Consider the following 20311-nt stretch of genomic DNA (forward strand, 5'->3'; position numbering starts at 1 on the left):
GCTGTCCAAGCATGGAAAACTGATCAGCTTTAAAGACACTCAGTTGGAAGGGAAAGCTGCACTTCCAGGTTTGCATTCTAGTATTTGTCTTCAGCTAGGTCAAATGTCCCCATCTTTGAGGATCTCTTCCATGAACATCATTTAAATCTCCCTCCTTTTGACATCTGATTCCCTTGCTGGAATTTGCCGCCTGATACTAGAGATACACTCTTCACACCTTCCTAGCCCTTGACAAATGTCTTCCAAGAATCTTGCCAAATAAAAGAAGAATGCAGTGATGCATGAATCTTCTTTTTCCTACAACAGTCCTCTTTTTTTTTTTTTTAATCATTCCTCTGCTCTTGGCTTTGAGGAGTGAAGTCTTCTAGGTCTTTAGATGTCAGTATGAATCCCATTTGGCCTCCACATACCTCATAAATGAAATTAGAAGAGATCTAAGAACTTTGGTCTCCCTTTCCCTTAATAGGATGATGGAAAGGTGGTGTGACCTTCTTTCATTTCCCTCCAGGCCTTAGAACAGAGAACAAGGTAATGCACTCAAACTAAACTAATTTCTGAGAAAATACTCACCTCTCTTATCTCCAAGACCATCTGTCTGAACTGACTCCTCTGGATTCAAAGCTCTGCCAGTTTTAAGAGTTGTGTATTTTCCAGGGTTAATCATTATAGGGGATGAACACAACAGGCTTCTCTTTTCTGTGTGGAAATTTCAGAAAAGAGCAGATGCCCAACTTGTCATTCTCCACAAAACTGTAAATTGCAAGATACGAGGTAAAAGCTCCATCTGCTGGAGCAGTTTTTGAAGGTCCTGTTGGAGACAAGCTCTGGCCTCCTGCTCCCAAATGAGGTGGCTTCATTTGGTGCCTACTGTAGCAGACAGGAAAGCAAAGACTCACGTGGAAACTATAGCAGGCAGAAAACAGCCAGGGGTGATGTCACTCATGGGCTGACACAGCAGCACCAAGGCTGTCTTGATCATCATTGGTAGTGGAGCCAAGTACTGCATTTTCTAAGATGATTGCAGAGGTGCTGCCTCAGAAGAACCTTGACAGAAATAGCCAGTAGTTGGCCAGTATCCAGCAAACCAGTGATACTCTATATGCCATGAGACTGTGCACTGCTGAGGGATCTGAAGTCAGTAAGAAGGTGGTCATTGCATTTGAGACAATGGAAAATGCCTTTCCATACTGGTATGGAGAAAGACTGTGAAGAATAAAATCTACTGAGAAAGCACTACTATTGCTCACTTGAGACTTCATAGCTGTAATTCAGAACTGGACTGAATGTTCTGAAATATCAAAAGACCCAACTTGTCCTTTCTAGGGTTTTGCATTTTATCATTGAATTGCAGTGAATGCAATTCTCAGGTCAATAGATTTAACTTTCTTCCAAACCTGAAGTTCAGTGAGATGTTGGTGGATAATAGTTGTCTTCTTCCCTGATAATACAGCCCACACACATTATACACCTGCAAATTTTCAGTGGTTAGGAGTACTTCCAGAGTTTAGTGGATGAATCTTTGGAAACAGACTCACCCTCTTGTAAATTCAGTATGGCTGCAGCTACTTGACCAGTTTAATCTTTCATATCTTTTTCCCCATTCTTTTTCAGGGTGTCATTCCTAAGAAAGCTTGCCCCAATGGAAGTGGGTGTTGCTTTCTTTGTAAGTCATTCAAGAGACTATGTGGGAGTGAAGAAGTGGCTTTTGTTCATGCTCCATTATGCCAAATAATAAGGGAGGTTGTTTCCCTCTTCTGAACAAACTCAGCAGATGCATATGTACTGTCTTCTGTCTGAAATACAGACTAGTGAAGTGGGTCTTTATTTTATAACCTCACCAAGCTGAAGTCTATGGGGATATACCTTGAAGTAATGCTGTTGACCTCAGTGTTCCTCATATAAGGCCTATTTTTATTATTTTTTTTTTAATCTTACTCTTCATGTTACTTTAAGGGGTTCAGCATTTGGAGTAGAAGAGTGATCCATTTTCCTGGTAGGTGGAAGCTACAACAGTTTCTCTTTCACTCATAAAAAGCAATTAAGTTCATGGACATTATGGCTGATAGGCAATTTCCCCTCTCAGATAGGTACTTTCTGTCTAGGGTTTAAGTTGTATTACACTGTTGAGAAGGAATTGGTGCTTCTCAAATGATGGCGTGCAGAACTGATGCAATTTGTTAGAGTTCACCTCTGGCCTTCTAGAACATGACCAAGGTCTATATATTCAATATATTCTAGGCATCATAAAGCAATGGGATCACATGTTTTTACCTCAAAATCTTATGGCTAATCCTGGAGAAAAAGAATATTCCTTATTGTCCTGACTGCAGTGACAATGGTCATGACTATTCCATGGGCAATAGGAACAGAGCAATATCACTGTAAGGCGCTGACAGATGCTTGAGCTGTCTGCAGTGGTGAGTGGTGTGCTCTGGGAAGGAGATGGAGCTACAATATCCTGGATCAGAAAGTACTTAGGGCTGGTCTACACAGTGTTTCTGCTTCTTTTACAGGGTTCTGTTGTGGCATGGCTGATAAGCAAGATGTCCATAAAATGCTACATGATATAAACAGCCAGGAAGATGCACTCTCACTGGAAAATCATCAGTATCTGGATCAAATATTAATCCTGTTGCTCTATACCTCCAAGCTGGCAAGCTTCCTCACCAGACTTTTGATACCTAGCAGCTGGTGGCTGCTGAAAAAAGTCCTTATAAATCTCCTTCTGTACATTTTGCTACAAATATTCCATGACCAACTTGCTATAAGGGAAGATACCAAGTGCTTCATCTGCTTCTCTATGTACTGCTTGTGCTAGGTTTCTATTGCCCTAATTTTGCAATTGTGTAGTTTTCTATTACTTCCCTAGGTATGCTGCCTAATATCCAGGGTTAAGTGGTACAAGGCAATGATTTAGCCGCTCATCTTTTACCAAATGACAGTGTTTGGATTGTCATACTGGTCTAGATGTCTACATGTCCCCCACTCCTCCTTCCTTCTTCCATTTTATATGAATGTGTACCAGAATTTATCAGTTCTCTTTAAATGTATGTCCTGTTTTGCATATCCAGACTCACTTCACCAGGTGTTGCAAGGTCTTCTTCCACATTTGAATACAGTAAAATCCTGACTAGTTAAAGTCCTGAGCAATTTGGTCTGTTTGACCTAGGGGAGTTGGGCAGTCAGAATTGATGGTCATGAGTGTCCTTTCAAACATCAACTACTTTGTAATTCTGTGAACTCAAACCCCCATGTTAGTACCTGTTTCTACATAGTGTTGTGAGGTGACAGTACAGAATAATCAAATTTTTTAATCTTGTTATTTCTTTGAAAACCCAGCTAGGTCAGATGCCATTTCAGGAATACTGTCCTACAATCACTCCTTGATGCAGGTAAAATATTTTCTCCTACCATCCTGGAAGACTGCTGCTTTCCAGCAATTTATAGTGGGATCCATACTGATATTCCTGAAGAGGAGAGAAGAGATACTGCCCTTTTAGTAATTAGAAGGCATAGAAAAGAAGGTACTATCCCTCTTCCAAATCCCTCGGCAACAGTGCTTATGACTATCACTGAAATCCAAAGATGAATTGCGTCTCTTTTCCCTAATTGCTATTGTTTTATTTCAGGGCAGTGTTTTCCTAGTGAAGGAAGTTTTTATTAGCTCTTTAAGTGTGGGACTGATTACTCACCTGGCAGTGAATGAGGCTCTTTAAGATGTAATCAGAGCAAGCTGAATGGCTTTCCCTGGTTCATGCTGCAGTTACAAACCCTGAATTGCTCAGGGAATAAAAAGGGGCTGTGGCTCTCTTTGACCTCATCAGACACGGAGGTACAAACACTCTGGAACAGACTGATGCATGCTGCAGATTGTAAGACCTTCCTTCCATGATTTCAGTGCATGAACACATAGAGCTGCATACTGGCTGGTGAGTAATAACAGGTCCTGCAGGAGAGGTACTGGCTTTTACTCATGTAACAAGCATCTGGTGGAAGTTTTCTGCAAAGGGATGGCATTTAGACATTGGAGACTAAATTGCATTCTTTCTGTGCTTGAGACCCAGGTGAGGTATCAGTGCTAGTGTCTGACACTGTGTTTGGCAGTCTTCTTGGTGGGAAGGGGAGTTGTGCTCTTGCAGTTGATACAGTGCTCAGCACATTTGTGTACTGTTGGAAGCCAGTTATTGATGGTGGATTTTCTGGATTCAGAAATCAGCCAGGAGATTAATTGAGGGGTCTATTCATCTGTTTCCACTTAGGTTATGGAAAGACTGCTATCTAGGACTAACTTTGAATCTTTATTGACTTACAGTGGATTTGAACTGGTAGTTTGGCGGCTTCATGCTGTTCAGCAGAGTCTTTTATATAAAAAAAATCTGAGATAATGAGCATGGAAGCTATTTATTGCATACACTCTTTTACACAGATTTAAAAAGAGGAGAGATTTTAAATCATTTTTTTTCAGCACCGAAAACATGTACACCTTTTTCCTACACCCTGTCTGTTTTCTGTTTTTCTGGATATGAGCTTATGTGTATTATTTAAACACATTAATCAAAAGAAAAAACAAACAATTTTTCCCCTGTGTTTGAATGCTGTTAATTTTAGGGGCCTGGGCCTAGTCCATTCAATGAAGAGAGACATCTGCTGAATTCAGTGGGTATAAGGTCCTGTGATTATGCACTTGGGCCTGCATCTGCATAGATTCTGCACTAGGCTGCAGGTCTACATTTAGACAATCACACAAGAAAATTTAGCATTTTGAAAGATGCAGAATGCAGCTGTTTCCTGTCATTATGTTTCACATTTACTGAAGTCAGCAGTTACTCTTTTCCAAGCAGTGCCTTTCAACAATAAACAAGGCAAATGCTTCCAATAGAACCTCCTGATGACTTCTGTTTAATTTAAATATATATATCTATTGCAGCAGCAAATACAGCAATAACATGGAATATAAAACCCATTAACACATACTCTAAAAATTATATGTAAGTGTAGAAAGGAGAGGCAAATAAGATGCATTTCTTCTGATTACTCATTGCTGTATTTAGGATGATTTTTGTACGTTGAAGGAGCGTGCACTATATATTTTTATAGTGTAATAAATGGAGTTCTCACTTTTAAGGCACACTGGAACTCCATCCTAATTGGAATTGGAATGAGCAAATCAATAATTGATACTTACACCAAATCCAGAGGCATGCTTAGTGCATTGTAGATAGCAAGTAAATTTCAAGACAATGGGTTTAGACAATTCAGGGAAACCAGGAGGCTGTGAGCAGTTCCTTGGTGAAGAGACCTGCTGGAGCACAAATCTTGGCACCTGATGGCACCAAGTGGCTGACCAGAACTGTGCCAGCCTTTTTTGACCAGTCTCTCCCTTAGTGCTGGGATGCAGCTGTGTGTGAGATAGTGTGCAGGGATTTTTCAGGATCTAAATAAGAAGGCTTAAAACCAAATGGTGTGATAAAATAGACATTGTAATAAGATATAATAAATAGAAGAATATGGATAGTGAGTAAATTTTTTGTCACTTCAGAGCTTGGAGTCCTGATTTCACGCTCCATCAAATGGACCTCGGATATCCTTTACCTGGAATGGATTTTCCTCCTCCTTCCCATGCTGTAGTGCCTTTTATTTTGTGTAGCAAATGGAATTGCTTATCTTTTCCTGATGGGTTAGGGTTTTGTTTCTGTTGTAACATCCCATGGCACAGGGCACTCCAGCCAGCTCTTGCAGTGACTGGGACTGCTGTTGTGTGGGCTTCTGAAGCCCCAAGTACAAGGATCAACACAACAGACATGGTCTGGTTGAGTTCATTAACTCCTTGACTATGGTATTTTCTGCAAGGCTCCCAATACAGAAATGAATTCCAAATTAATGCTGTCTAAATCCTGTAACAAACCTAGATTTTATTCTGTATTAGCTATAATCAATATTGAGAAAGAAAGTAGGAGTTTTATCCCACTTCCTTGCTCTGTTTTTCAATAAGAGATGTATATTCTCAGGAATGCTGGCGAGGTGTGTAACATTAAATGATCTGGATTCGGTGGTGAAATGCTAATAATTCTACTTAGGCCTTCCAACAAAGAGGTACCATGATACTGACAATACAATAACTGGGCTACTGGATGAAGCCTGCTGGAGGTCCCTTTTTAATGCAGAAACTATCACCTCTTGATTTTTCTGGGAAATCTTGCAGCTGGATGTAATATGGCATTTGGGCCTTGGGATGCTGTGATGCAGCACAGAGAGTGTTGGCACATGGCACTAGTAAGTGCCAGGTGTAACCAGATAAATGAAGATTCCTTGCCCTCCAAGCCTGCAGGAGCTGCTGCTGCTTCAGAGCTCAGGCAGTGTCCTCTGAGACCTGTGATACAGGATGTCCTCCCTTCTGTGGCCTGATCCCCCAGCCTGCTGTGGGCAGGGAAGGGCTCAGGCATCCCAGGGCTCAACCAGTGGCACAGTTCCTGCCTCATGTGAGACTGAGAAGTGAGGATAGGGAGTTTTGCCCTGTGTATCTTTGCCTTTTATTCTACAACTTCTAACACTTTCTAGAGTAGGCTGGACAGGAATAAGCAATGTTGACAGTGAGAGTCAGATGGGTTTGAAGAAGGGATCCCCTTCTTCTCTCTCCACCCTTGCTTGACTAGACTAGTCACAGCATTCTGTGCCTCCAGCTCCACCTTTTCAGATTGCTCTGAGAGGAATACTAACACCCTCTAATAACTCTGTCAGACACATCAAGGGATTTGTTTTATTAATTCCAAGACTGGGTACAGCAAATAGATTATAACTTGGGCCATTTCATAGGCTTAACAAACCTTTCTCTGCTTACTTATAATTTTTCCCCCCAGATCTTCTTGGTTTAACCTCTTTTTTCTGTTCTTTGTGTTACTATTTATTCAATATTCTCATTGGTGTATATGTCATAGGAAATATGCCCAAAGTTCATTTCCATCTGTCATTTTTAGATGATAAGAAAGGAACAGAGGCAGCACAATTTACAATGGATTTGGCAGTAGTAAATGCCTTTTGTAGCTGTCATGGTGATGTTCTGAGAACAGGACAAAGATGAAACTCCTTAGCTGTGTTCAAGCTCTTCCTCAACAGGAGGAGACGTCTTCTCCTGTGGGATATAGTGGGCAATGCCTCACTTTCCATTCTCTGTGTCAACCTTGCAGGTGATGTGGACAAGGGTCAAACACCATGGGCCTGGTTTCAGTGCTTTGAGCAGATTGCAGACTGCCAACAATGAAACTAGTTTTAGCTTCTTGGGTCATATGGCTAGTTCAGTTTTTCATGTAAGTTTACAAGACTACTTAAAAATAATTTAATTTTCATGGTGGTCATCTTAAGAAAGTCCACTGTTGTGCATCAGCATCATCAGGCTCTTGGTTGTCTTTATGTCCTGATAACCTTCTGGCAGTATTACCTTTGCTGGATCTGAGAGGTCAGAGAAGAAGTAGCTATGTTGGTGAATCCAGGGAATGCATTCCTGACAGGGGGGGTATTTCATTTAGGGGCAGTCATCCAGTTGCCATCCTTTCCTGATGCCTAAGTCAATTAAAACAAGAAGACCACTGGGGAGAAACTGACTCCTGTATCCCTAATATCTCTTCTGTGTCACCTCCAGCTTACAAGAATAAGTATTGCTATGACATGATGTGGCCCCTGAAATGTCACATTAATTGATTTAGTTCTTGTTAAAGTCAAGAGAAAATTTGGCTTGTAATGGGAAGATAGTTTGAATTGCAATCAAAACATGAGGAAGCGTTTGCCCATGGGAATGTTGCAAATAGTTTTTGAAAGGCTTTTCAAGGAGTGTGAGACTTTTCACCATGAACAGAAATCTGAATGAGGATTGGAGTTTCCAGCCATAAGTGTGTGCTGGATACAGAGATGGAAGAGTGGAGCAGATACAGGATGCCTAGGTCATGATATAGAAGTATGACATGGAAGTATGCCTGTATGCTTTTAGAAGGTCATAGGTTCTTGTTTCATCCAAGCTGGGAAGTCAAGAGAAATCATCTTCCTCTCTTTAACTTTGAAAAAAAAATTTCTATGTGACTGTGCCACTGTTCCTAATATACAAATGCCTTGCAAGTTGTGGTCCCAAATATTGTAGCTAAAGGCTGGAAAGTCATAAAGTCATTTAGTCTTTTTTTTTTTTCTTTTTTTCCCTGTGAGTGGCCACTTAGGTGGAAAATCTTTGTGATTTCTAATGTGTAGCACAATGAACCATATGGTGACTTTCGCTGTTGGCATGGAACACTGAACAACAAATGGCAGTACTTGTGGAGGAGACAGTGTGGTGTGTGTGCCTAACGTGGGCACATGCCATCAAGAATGTCCATGTTGTTCTGTAACATACTTTGTTCTCTGCACACAGGGGCAGAGAACAAAGGCTTGTTCTTGGCCCAAGCCTTCCAAGTGAATTTTAAGGCAGATAAATGCTCTTTATAGGACTGCAGGAAGGATACTGCTAAACAGGAAGAGAAGAAGGGGCCTGGATCTGCACCATCCTCTGGTGAGGTACAAGGACTGCTGGAGCAATAGGTGATCTTCGTCTGATTTGTCCAAACACAGTCTGCATTTTTTACTCATAAACTTGTCCGTGTTTCTGATGAGAATAATAACTTTATTCTCATTGGAGTTTTGGTCATATTGGCACTTAGGAGAGGGAAGGACTTTTGATGGGTTTAGACCTCTGCTAAAATATACTAGTTATACAAGTGGCCCGGTACAGCTAACTTCAGGATAAACATCAAAACTGGTCTTGATGTAGGTAACATTGGTGCCTTTTCACTACGGGTAAAGTATTGAAAAGGGTAACACGGGTAAACACCTGCCATCTGCAGAGGATGTTGATGGGCCAGCACTTTTCAATTCAGAAGAGAAGTGGCTAAAGCAGGAGGTGAAGTAGATATTTATAATCAGGAATGCTGTGGTGATGCCGAATACAAAGTGCTTATTCATGTGTTTTATAAAGCAACAGTTTGGGGATGCCCAGTTACAGGTTTTAAATAAACAAAGAAAACAAGTTTCACATGTTTTGGAATAGACCTGACAAGTTCAAGGAGGGAGAAGTCCATCAAGGAACAATCAGCATTTTGATCATGATGCAATCTCCACCAGTCTCATTGCTGGAAGCTGTTGATAATGGTACTGTGATTTTTCTTGGTCCCTTTGACTCTTTGCTGAGTACCTGTGCATTGCTGCTGTCAGAGGCTTGACTTTGGTGTCTGCCTTGCTCTGTTAGTGAAGCTGCTGGCTTAGGATGCCTGGCAGATGTTACTGATGGAATTGTGTGGGTAGAGTGCCTTTTGAATTAGAATAATAAAATCATAGAAAATGGAATTGAAAAAGGTCACAAGGGCCAACTAATCTTTCCAATACAAGATCAGGTGAATCGGAAAAATTAATGAGAAAAACTTGTCTAGTCTTTTCTTAATAGTCTTCAATGCTTTAGCAGGCTCTCAGTGGCCAAAGCAGTCCAGAGCCTCACTACCCTGCTCCTACCAAATTTTTCTGACATTAAGCCAAAACTTCTCTTTAATCATCCTAAGTTTCTTCTCATTCTTTCTATGGTGAATATGAAGGATGCTTTTTTCTCCTTGCATCTGCCCTTCAGAAATTATATAGTTATATATCTTTGTGTTCCCCACAAGACTGGGAACATAACTGGCTGAATGTAGATGCCTGAGGGTGTTGTGCAAAATAGCAGGGAGCAAATCCTCTATTTTGTCCAGTTCCCAGACGCCTAAGATGAAATAGAAGTTTCCTCCTGGACTGCTCAGGCACTAGGCAGCTTAAGTAAAGATCAACAGGTTGTTTGGAGGGCACTGAGTAATTAAATTCCAGTTGGATTTTTGCTAGTGGTGGTCTACTATTGACTTTCCCCCAGCAATTTATCCTGAGCCTGAGGAATGTACGTGAGCGTATTTGTTAGGATGTGTGGGAGAGGATGGTGCTATCACTGAAAGCTGTAAAATCAGCAAGCAACTTTTTCTAAGAATAGTAATGATACAGAGTTAATTAGAGAGATTATTAGGAATTTGTTTTTCCTTTTTTTTTTTCCTACTGGAGCCAAGTAACTCTTGTGCATTGGTTTCTGAAAGCAGCAACCATACTTAATCAATCTGTACCATGTTGATATGCAAGCCCTTTTCTGTATGCCCACATAACAATAGCAAAACCATAGTGGTTTGCAAATGTCTTCCCAGCTATCTTGAGCACAAATTCTGCCTGAGTATTTTGGTTCCCTGAGAGGAAAAAGCTCCCCCCCTTAAGGTAAGGCTCTATTTTGCTTAGTAGGTAAAGGCTGCGCTCAAATTTCCTGTGCTTTAGAAGGTGATGTACTTGGACATAGGTCAGTCGACCTCACATTTGACCCCATGCAGAGCATAGGCTGCCCACAACATTGATGTGCACAGTATGGAGAAAAGGATTGGTGGCCTCAAATCACTGTAATTCAGACAAGATTTGAAACCAGATAAGTTTTGTAATCAAATCTCTTCACCTCATTTAAATCATGAGTGCTTTAAAATCACACAACACTTTTAGTAGAATCAGCGAAGTTTCATTCTGCCTCTTTAAGTAATTCTTGTTGTTCTAATTCTGACATGCTAAACTGCTGTATGGTGTTCCTATAAGCTGTTAAACATCTGTCTCTTTCACTTCAGAGCTGGCTGCTTTTCAGTACTGGATGAATGAGTCCTACATTCACAGCTAATAAGTGCTTTGGGATCCCAAGTATTAGCTGTGCAAAGGCACAGTACCACAAATGTATGCAATTCTATGCAATGTATCAAGTGAATACTATTCCCAAGAGGCTGGCAGCCTAAGAGATCCCGTAGGACAAAGAACACAGAGAAATGTAATTGATTGTAATGAACTTGTTTGTGTATGTGTCACCACTTATCTCTACTGAATAAAATCAGAAGTGTTCAACACTCCATTAACACAAATTACAGGGTCCTATTCTTCTGGAGTGAGACAATAAGGCCTACACCTGCTAGTACTGTGAAGTTCTTCATGATCCCAGTGTGTTGCTCAGTGACAGACATCATAGGCTGGAGTGGTCTTGGATTTCTTTCAGTATCCTAAACATTTAGCAACTTAAATATTTAGCAAATTAATCCCATGGAAGGACACCAGGAATGCATCCTACTACCAGTGTAAAACAAAAGATGTTAAACAAACATGAAGGACGAAAATCGTGACACCCTTAAAGTAATTTTCAAGTACTTTATGGATTCACTGGAGCCAAGATTTTAACTTTTGTTAACCATAAATACAAGGGTGTTCGAAGTGTCTGTGTCCAGTGTGAGCACTGTATCTAGTGATGTGCTAATGTTGAAGCTGATCTCATTACTGAGCCCATCTTTAGCCAAGCAGATTGTTGTTATGAGGTGTTTATACAATGGAGATGCTATTTGTTTTTGAGTTGCTGTAACCCTCCCTGATGGTTTTGAACCACTGTGTACTGAAGAAAAAGAAGAAGAGTCTGTAGGAGGTGAAGTAGGACCACGTGTTTATCTGTGCCTTAACAGACCAGATTAGAATAGAATGACACCTTGCCAAATCATCAAACAAAGTGTAAATTTCACATGCTGAAGTATCAAACTAGTGAGGAATTTGCTTTTGCCAGTTTGAGATGTCTCCAGCTGAATCAAAATGCAGCTTTTCATATTGTTAGAATGTTCCATGAGAACTCACTTAGGAGGTAATCACCCAGTTCTGAGTCACCAACATCTCCTACTACCACACTTTAGGAGTTCAGGCTGGCTCATCACCTATCTTTTGAATCATTTCACTGACTGCCATAAATGCATCACTCTATGGTCTGAATGCTTTATGTTTATATATATAAATATGTCAAATTAAGTGCCTGACTTCTCAACCAGTCATGCTTCTGTCAGTGAGATTCTACCCATATCCATTTTTGTATCTGCAGAATGATGAGAGCCAAATCTACTTTAGAAAAGCTCTTTTAGGTGTCAATATCTGAATAATCTTCAGAGTATGGTAATTTTTGTGTCTAAAAGCTGGATTTCCTCTCATTTGGGAGTGGGTCTTCTATGATAAAACACAGCTCTAAGTTTTATGGCTTTTGCCCTCCTCCTGTCTCCAGGTTCTGCCTGCTCCTCAGTTCTCTCTATACACTGCTGTTCAGGGTGAGAGTAATAGGAGAGTGCTGAAGAGCGATGCTGGAGGGCTTTAGTGCTGTTCACTTCTAGGTGCTTATTTCCACTTTACCTAGGATGCTTCTGCCTGCCAGCTTGTTTGTGACTTGTGAATTCAGTCAGTAGCTCACAGTTTAGCTGCCAGAAGACAGGTGTCCACACCACATCAAAGCAGGGGACAAAACTGAATGGATTGCAGAAATGGAAATGAAAGTAGTTCTCTTCGAGTCAGGGTGATGAGTATTGGTAGGGTTTGTGCCTTCAGAAAGTTTGTATTGTCCTTGTCTTCCAGCTGGAGAGAGAAGTGTGCTGTCATGATACCTTCCCTTTTTTGCTAAACTTTGTGTTAAAAATGTTAGAGTGAAAAATACCTCAGATGTTTCCTGTACAGGCATGGAAATGGTCTGAACTATAATAAAATTTGCTTTATTCCCCCTGCTCCCCTTCATCCTTTACCCCACCCAGATAGATGGCTGGGGCTGCACCAGACAAAGGCAGCAGCCCTGCTGATCCCTCTTTCAACACAGCTATTATCATCAAAGAACAAAAGCAAACATGGCTGGCTTGTGGCTCAGCCCTTTACAAAGGAGCAATAAATGGACTCTTGTGGATAGGATAAAGCAAGCTCTGCCTTGGCTTATGTTAAGAGGCAGACCTTTCTGTGTTTGAACTGCTCTGAGCTGAAGGAAGCTGAGAAACCTCCATCTACAGTCCCATGGTCACTGAATTTTTTTGTTGGGCATGGGTTCTGCATGCTCCCTCTTTAATTGGAATGCTCTGCCTCCTCAGTGCCTGTGGCAGGGAGGAGGTCTGTGTAGGTGGAATAAGGCAGCGCTGATGGAAGAGGAAGAAAGTGGGGACATGTTTTAAACAGTCCTATTGTAAACAAAACAGAAAAACATAAAGAGAATTTGAAAGAACATCTCAGATGAAGGAGAGTCTGAAGGAGAGTCATCTCAAGTCCCCAAGTCTGGTCACACTAGCTATATACCATCTCTGTCATTTACCTTTCTTGAGGCATTAGATATCTCCTCATTGTACAGGCACCAGCCACAAGGCATGGTGAGTCCCTTCTGCCAATATATGCAATCACAGTTTGAATTGTGAACCAAAGTGGAATGACATTCCACACTGCAAAAGTGTGATGGTGTTTCCTATGGGGACTTATATTTAATATTAAAAAAGTTTTTTTCACCCAGGTGGTGATTGGGCACTGCAGCAGGCTCCCCAGGGAAGTGGTCACAACACCAAGCCTGACAGTCCTCAAGGAGCATTTGGACAAAACTCTCAGGCACATGGTGTGGTTCTGGGGCATGGTGCTGTGCAGGGCCAGGAGATGGACCTGATGATCCCTGTGGGTCATTTCTAACCCAGAATATTTTGTGCTTTGTGAATCTGTGACTGGCATGGCAGTTTCACTTGTATGCCACAGTGGTATTTATTGTAGGGTCTTTTGTGGCAACTCACTGGCTATGTGCAAGTTTTTTGTCTTTGCAAAGAAAGCAGTGCTTTCTCTTTTTGTTTTAAACAAAAAAGCAAGTAGTTTCACAATTTGGAAATCAGCATTTGCCAGCAGATACCACATGGGGGGGTGTCTGCAATACAAGAAACTCCTGCATTTAGTATGGGAAGTAACACTAATGACCCGGGCTGCCATGTAGGTAAGTACTGTGGAAGTGTCACAGAGATGCAAACAGTGACTTTAGTGGTACAGCTAGCGTATACAGAAATAATTTTGGGTAGAAACTTTACAAAAAAAGATACAACAAAAAACCTAAGAGTTAAATCAGTCAGGATGGGGCATGCCTGCTTTTAAGGATATTGGCACAAAAAAAAAAAGACAGGTAAAAAGAAATCCCCTTGCTGTTACTTGCCATTGGGAAACTAAATTTGAGAGATGCTTGTCCTAGCTTTTAGCACTTCATCATTTCCCTTTTTAACACCTTCATGACCTGTTTAATTCTCACATTGTTAAGTAAATATTATTTCAAGCAGTGTATCAGTTACAGCCTACTGCCTCTTCTCTTACTTGCTCACTGTGTTTATCCCTTGCTAACCCTTGGCCAGCTCCTTCCCTTGCCCCTTCTATCTGCTGATAGTTCTTATTTCCCAACCACCCCACCCATTTCCTGCAGGAGCACAGGCACCCTGGTGAGGCTGCCTGCTGTTCCAGGCCCCCATTGGCAGCCTGGGCTGCAGCAGTGCCTGCTCCATTGTCAGGTGTGCAGGGAGGCTCAGGGGACAGCATGGGTCAAGGACTTTTTACCTGCTTAGAACAGAATTTCAAGTGGCTGCTGGATTATCAGAAACATTTGCAGTACCTTATGGTAATCACTTCTACCTCTTCTGAGATATATGGTCATCTCTTACTGCCACTGATTTTCCCCAAGCAGCACATCAACTTCAGACTGCTCCTGGCAGTGGGCTTGTACAGTCTTTGTTATCATGTTCGCATCCTGGAGTGGTGTTTAAGGGTCTCCTCCTTCCTTCTGCCCCTGCTATCACCTTCTTTTGCTTTCCATCCTCAGTGCATGCATTGCTATCTGACACTTGTTCTCTTTTCCTGCCTAAAAGTAGGAAAAGTTTACTTTCAGGTAAACTTTCAGTGCTTAGTGTCCTTCTAGGCCTGCCTAGACACTGGTTCTTAGACGGAATGATGGGCTAAAAGAGGAAAGGCAGCAAATAATCCACATCAGATCTGCCATATATGTTTAGTAAAAGCTATGGAATTTAAATGAATTGATGCAACAGTCCCTCCCTCTTCATGCATTGTTTTATTTGGGTTGTTACCTCCTTAGGAAAGGACAGCTTGATATATGTATAATGTTCCACAGGGACTTCTCCTCAAATGGTTTTGGAGCCATTAAAAAGTGATAAACAGAAAGCAGCCTGCCCAGGAATCACTCACCACTGAATTGCAAGTGTCTCAGAACAAGTGGCACCAGTTTCACAGGAGCACAGTGGGTTTGGACTGGAAGCTGGAATACTGATGGGAATTGGAGGGCACCCTGGGAGAAGGAGAATATAGCCTTAGACCTTAGGGTGAAGCCAGTGCACTCAGTATGTCACGCTCCTGGATTTGTGGCAGAAGTAGTCTGGGACCTGTAGTCCAAATCATTACTGTATTTATTTGAAGCCTTACTGGAAAGGTAAGGATAACTCCACCAGCTCAGCTCCTGGACAAGGGTACAAGCTTCCAGGGGAGAGTGCTGTCTATGGACCTGGCCTCTCTGTTTCCCCAAGCAAGTTCTTTTTTTTGAAGGCTTCCTTGTAAGGAAAATATGAATCTAACCCTATGAGATTTCATGGAACTCTCCATCTTGGTATTATGGTAAGTGTAGCTTATTCAGAGAAAGACTAAACTTGGGGTGCTAAAAAAGTTATGAGAAGCATTTGGTTAAAGTACTTTCTTTGGGATTGGTAAACAGACAGTACTTTCAAATATATGCCCTCTCTGTTATCAATACTATGAATTACATAGTCTTGCTCCTCCCTTTTTAAATGACTTATTTATTTTGAAATTTGTGTGATTGATTCTAAAAAGTGGTCTTATATCACAGAAAGAAAAAGTACCAAATGGCACTTTTTCTGAATTTAGCATCTTGAGAAAGACAAGATGTGCAGAGCTCTGGCACACTTCCTTCTCCCCCACCTCTACTACTGTCTGCAATGAAGGATGTTTTTTTGGAAGATGGTCGGCAGAAAGAATGAAAAGGAATGGGCTCTCTTCTAAACTTTGGGACTTTGTTGTATGTCTTACACTTGGTCATAAATTCACATGGCCCCTTATAAAAGGGGAGCAGGTTCTTTTCTATTTTTCTGAAAACTTGCTTGAATTTATGTGCTATAGAAGCCTTCTGCAGGCAGGTTGGTTTTTGTTTCCCTCTTTTGCATTTGTGTGTGTGAAAAACATAGAATATTTTAACTAATATTCTTACAGGAACTGATGTGGCTTGGTTCTATCTGATTCCAGGAACTCTCTCTCCGGACAGATATGATGCTGGATGCACTTTTACATGCACAGTGGAGAGGGAGCCAGTGCCTCCTCCCTTGCATGGCGGCGTGCTTGGATGCAGATGGGTGGCCTTCAAACAAACCTAATTACTTCTGGTTTTGCATGAAATTGATTTCCATGCAAGGATGCTGAGTTGCTGTGTGCATCTCTAATGGCTTTTTTTCTCTTCTCTTTCTTTCTCTTTCTTTTCTCCCTTCTGCTTGCCATGAACACACCTCGACAGATGTCAATCATATTCCAGGTAAGTGTTACTTTTGCTGAGCTGAAAGGCTGTTCCTTAAGGAGTGGTGGTAAGTTACCAAGGCAGGTCTCATCCTGCTTCCTGCTGGACATCACGAGGTCTGGATTGCGCAGGCTTTGCTGAAAGAAGGCCTTCATCATAGCAAAGGTCACAAACTTCCCTCTTCAGAGACTACATTGTGTTGGTCAGTTAAAGGGATGCATTCTTAATGAAAATTACATTGAAATGGTTGCTTGTGTTGCTAGTTGAACCTGGCATTGAAAACTGCATTATATACAATTTATTTCTGATACATCTCTGTGTCGTCTGGTGTAAAAATCTAGTTTAGTCATTTTTTTTCTCCTTCTGCAGCCTACTCCATTTGCTGCTCCCACTGATAACATGTTGAATTTCAGTTCTACTAACAAAAGGGTTTTTTGTTGTTGTTGTATTTTACGTTTTTATAAACCAGTGAGTATATTTCTGGCTGAATCTGAATGTGTGATCTTATTTAGGTATCAAAATTTTATTCCCACTAGGGCACAAATTATTTAAAAGGAAAAATGAATGTGTGTTTCATGTGCTGGTTTATATGTGCAGTTCTCACAATAGCATATGTTACCACAGAGAACTCCAAACCTCCTTCCTCAGGTTGCTGCTCATTCTGACAGGATCATGGTCCCCCAACTTCAGCTACAAGTGTTAGATGGACTAGGCTACTTTACTCTACTCCACATTTTGTTGCCAGTGAAACTTTAGAAATGAATTTTTACTTCACACTTGGGCAGTTCCACCTGCTTTATCATTATGTGAAATGGAAATGAGAGCCTGAGAAAGCACCCTACATTGTCCTGGCTGGAATTGGATAATGGGCAAGTCAAAGCTCTTTTCCTTCTCAGCTTCCTGCATAACTTTTGCTAAACCTAACCTGGAATGAGTTATCTGGATCTGCAATGTGTTCTCTGTTACATTTCCTTATTTTCTATGCTTGGCAAATCAGATCTTGTGCATCACTTCAGAGAGATGCAGGGAGAGCCAGTCACTTGGGTATTTTCCTGCCATATTTAGCCTTTTGGCTTCTCTCATCAGCCACCTTTTTGTTCTGCTGAGAACTTTTGCATTCTGTGTGCATCTCATCTGACAGCAGTGGGAACGGAAGTGGCCGAATGGCAAATGTCACCTGGCACGCTTTGGAAAGAAAGGCTCTGTTAACTTTCATGTGCCATCTTCTCAGTCATCTTCAAGGCTGAAACTGTACCAGCTCTGCCCCAGTCTGAGGTGTCCAGGAACTCCTGTTTCCTCTTGTCTTGGCTGGATCAGACAGGGCATGCACCAAAGGCTCTGTCCACAGCATCCTGAAGATGTTGATGTGTGTGGCAGAGGAGGATGAGTGAAGTGGGAAAGCATGGCCTTGCTATGCTCTTCCAGTAGGACACATGATATTATGCCAGTAATGAGCATTGCCTCAAATAATATCAGGGACATCTCCTGGTGTACAGGAGCTGACAGCATCACTGGTAGGAGCCCAAGCTGAGGTGGCACATCCAGTACAGGACTCCACTTGTGTTAGTGTGGGCACCATGGAGCAGTCCATCCTTCTGCTCTGACTGTGCTCTTCTGCCTATTGCCCTGTAGTCTCATGATTTATATGCTTGGATGTGCATTTTTTATTCTCCCCACTGCTCATACACGTGTTCTTGTTTTCAGGACTGCTGTGTGCTTTCTCATGTGGATTTTTAGTCATATGTAGATTTCTAGTGACATACTAATGCTTTTTTATGTGTTCTCTCAATAACCTGTATATTTTCAGTCTGACAATTACCCACACCTCATTACAAGGCTCTGTCACTGTTTACGCCCGGGCAGTCTCTTCCCTCTGCTCATCTCACCCTCGCGGGGGCAGGGCACTGCTGTGGGATTGTGCAGTGACATGGACCTCCAGGGGGGTTTGGGTCTACCTTCTCTGCCAAGCTAGGCAGACACTTTGTGCCTATTTGGCCATCCAGCTGTCTATATTGCAAAGACAGAGCCTCAGGCCCCTATCGAAGTGGTTACTTTTACCATCTACTGTTTGAAAGACAAATTAGGGATTTTATGTGCTTGTGGTAACTACCCACAGGCAGCAGAAGGGTTGTAAAGAGCCCATTGATTAAATAAGTATTCATTATTGTTGAATAGACTGGTTCAAACTAATTCCCCGCTAAGAGGAGGTGGCTGTGGCTGGCAGCAGTGGGCACCACAGGGTTCTGCTGGGTGCAGTTACTCCCAGGTGCAAAGAGGTTGTTTATTTTTAAAGTAAACAGAAATGTGTAGCATAAGCCTTTCCTGGCTGTGAGGTCTCTTCTTGTGAAGAAGGACACTCCAGCAACAGGGGCTCATTGCCACATTCTTTTCAAGAGTCAGCTTGATCCCATCTGGCTCATTTCACATATAAAAGAAGTTTGTCAGATGTCAGCCCACCTTTCCTACAAATGTAATAAAACAACACCACCACATTATGAACAGTGCCCTGGAGTTGGGGTTGTTGCTGTCTGCACTCTGCTGGGTCACGGACTCGCTGTGTCATGTAGAGGAGAAATAGCTTCTTTCAGTATCTAAGTTTTCCCTTTGGGGTTAGAGCTACAGCCTCACCTCACGTTCACAACCTGGTTTGACTGCTGGGGCTGAGTATTATGGAGTTTGAGATCCTTAGTACAGAGGTTAAGTGCCTGGCTGGGAAGTGTCGTGCAGCACAGACCAGAATGAATGCCTCTGTCACTTCTGCGCAGTATCTGTTTCTTTCTTTGCACCTTCTATTCTTTACCAGTGGTATAGATTCTGAAAGATAAGTAGTTGGGAAAAGACCAATAGATCAAACAGAAAGTTATATGCTCCTATCTCAGTTTTTTTTTAATTTTAGTGGAAGAATATGTGCAGGAGAAAGAACTAAATATGGTTCCTTGATATTATGGAGGCTGTTATTGATACATGGGGAGGGAGGCGTCAGAGTTTAAACAGTGCTTTTCCTATTCATACCATGCTTATTCCTATTGCAGGAGAGATTTTTAAATGTTTATGGGGAGGCTAACAGATAAGGTTCTGGACATTTGGCTGTCATGATTTTGCTGCTGACTAGTGTTTGCATATAACTGAATGGACAAAACCAAGTAGACATTACCTAGGTAGTTCCCAGAGGAAAAATTAGTCTTTGTTTACCTGAGCAAATCCTTCATCAAGATGCAGAGATCGTTGAAAGCATAAGCATATAAGCACATTTTTGATCCAGGTCTTTAATCTTTCAAATGCCATCTTTAAATGCTTCTTTCCCTTCATCTCAGGTCTGCTCTTATAGTTGGTCTCCCTTATTCCATGTCATAGGGTCATTTAAGCACTACCTGTATGCTGGCTTCTGCTTCCTTAAAGAAGAGCTCTGGTTTTGGGCCATGAAGATGATGGGTTTCAGCCCATCTGAAGTTTCCTGTTTGCAGAAGGTACTAGGTCAGAGTCAGACTCCATCTATGCCATATTGTCAGTGCCACTCATTAGGAGTTTGAAGCCAGTATGTATGAGCTTAGGTTCTTCATAGGTGTCACCATTATTTTGATTCTTGCAAGCCCTTTGCACAGGTACTGTCCCCTAATGTGATTTTCTTACACTGCCATGTGAATGTTTTTAGCTGCATGCAAACCCATTTGCAAAAATATGGCAGTAGTAATCACTGGGGTGAGAGCAAGAATTCCTCTATCCTGGAAGTGTCTTTTTGTGAAAGCAGATGCTTTGGAGGAAGTTTAAGAAACTATGATAGCATAGGTCTTGTCTCAATACCTGGTGTTTCCTGATAATTATTGTTTTAAGGACTTCCTGACCTGATGTTGCATCCAGATTTTATTCTATAGTCATTAATGGGCA

General features: G+C 41.6%; 1 protein-coding gene across 4 annotated transcripts in view; it reads left to right on the forward strand.

The window, feature by feature from the left end:
• NRXN3 (neurexin 3) overlaps positions 1 to 20311 on the forward strand; it is a 909952-nt gene that overhangs the window by 16085 nt on the left and 873556 nt on the right. For all 4 annotated transcript variants that reach the window (XM_050975200.1, XM_050975204.1, XM_050975201.1 and 1 more), the window contains exon 2: positions 16427 to 16444. In XM_050975200.1, coding sequence (XP_050831157.1) covers positions 16427 to 16444 — 18 coding nt within the window. The remainder of the gene's footprint in view (positions 1 to 16426; positions 16445 to 20311) is intronic.

The sequence above is a fragment of the Serinus canaria genome, chromosome 5 (genome assembly GCF_022539315.1).
Source record: "Serinus canaria isolate serCan28SL12 chromosome 5, serCan2020, whole genome shotgun sequence".
Classification (NCBI taxonomy): Eukaryota; Metazoa; Chordata; class Aves; order Passeriformes; family Fringillidae; genus Serinus; species Serinus canaria.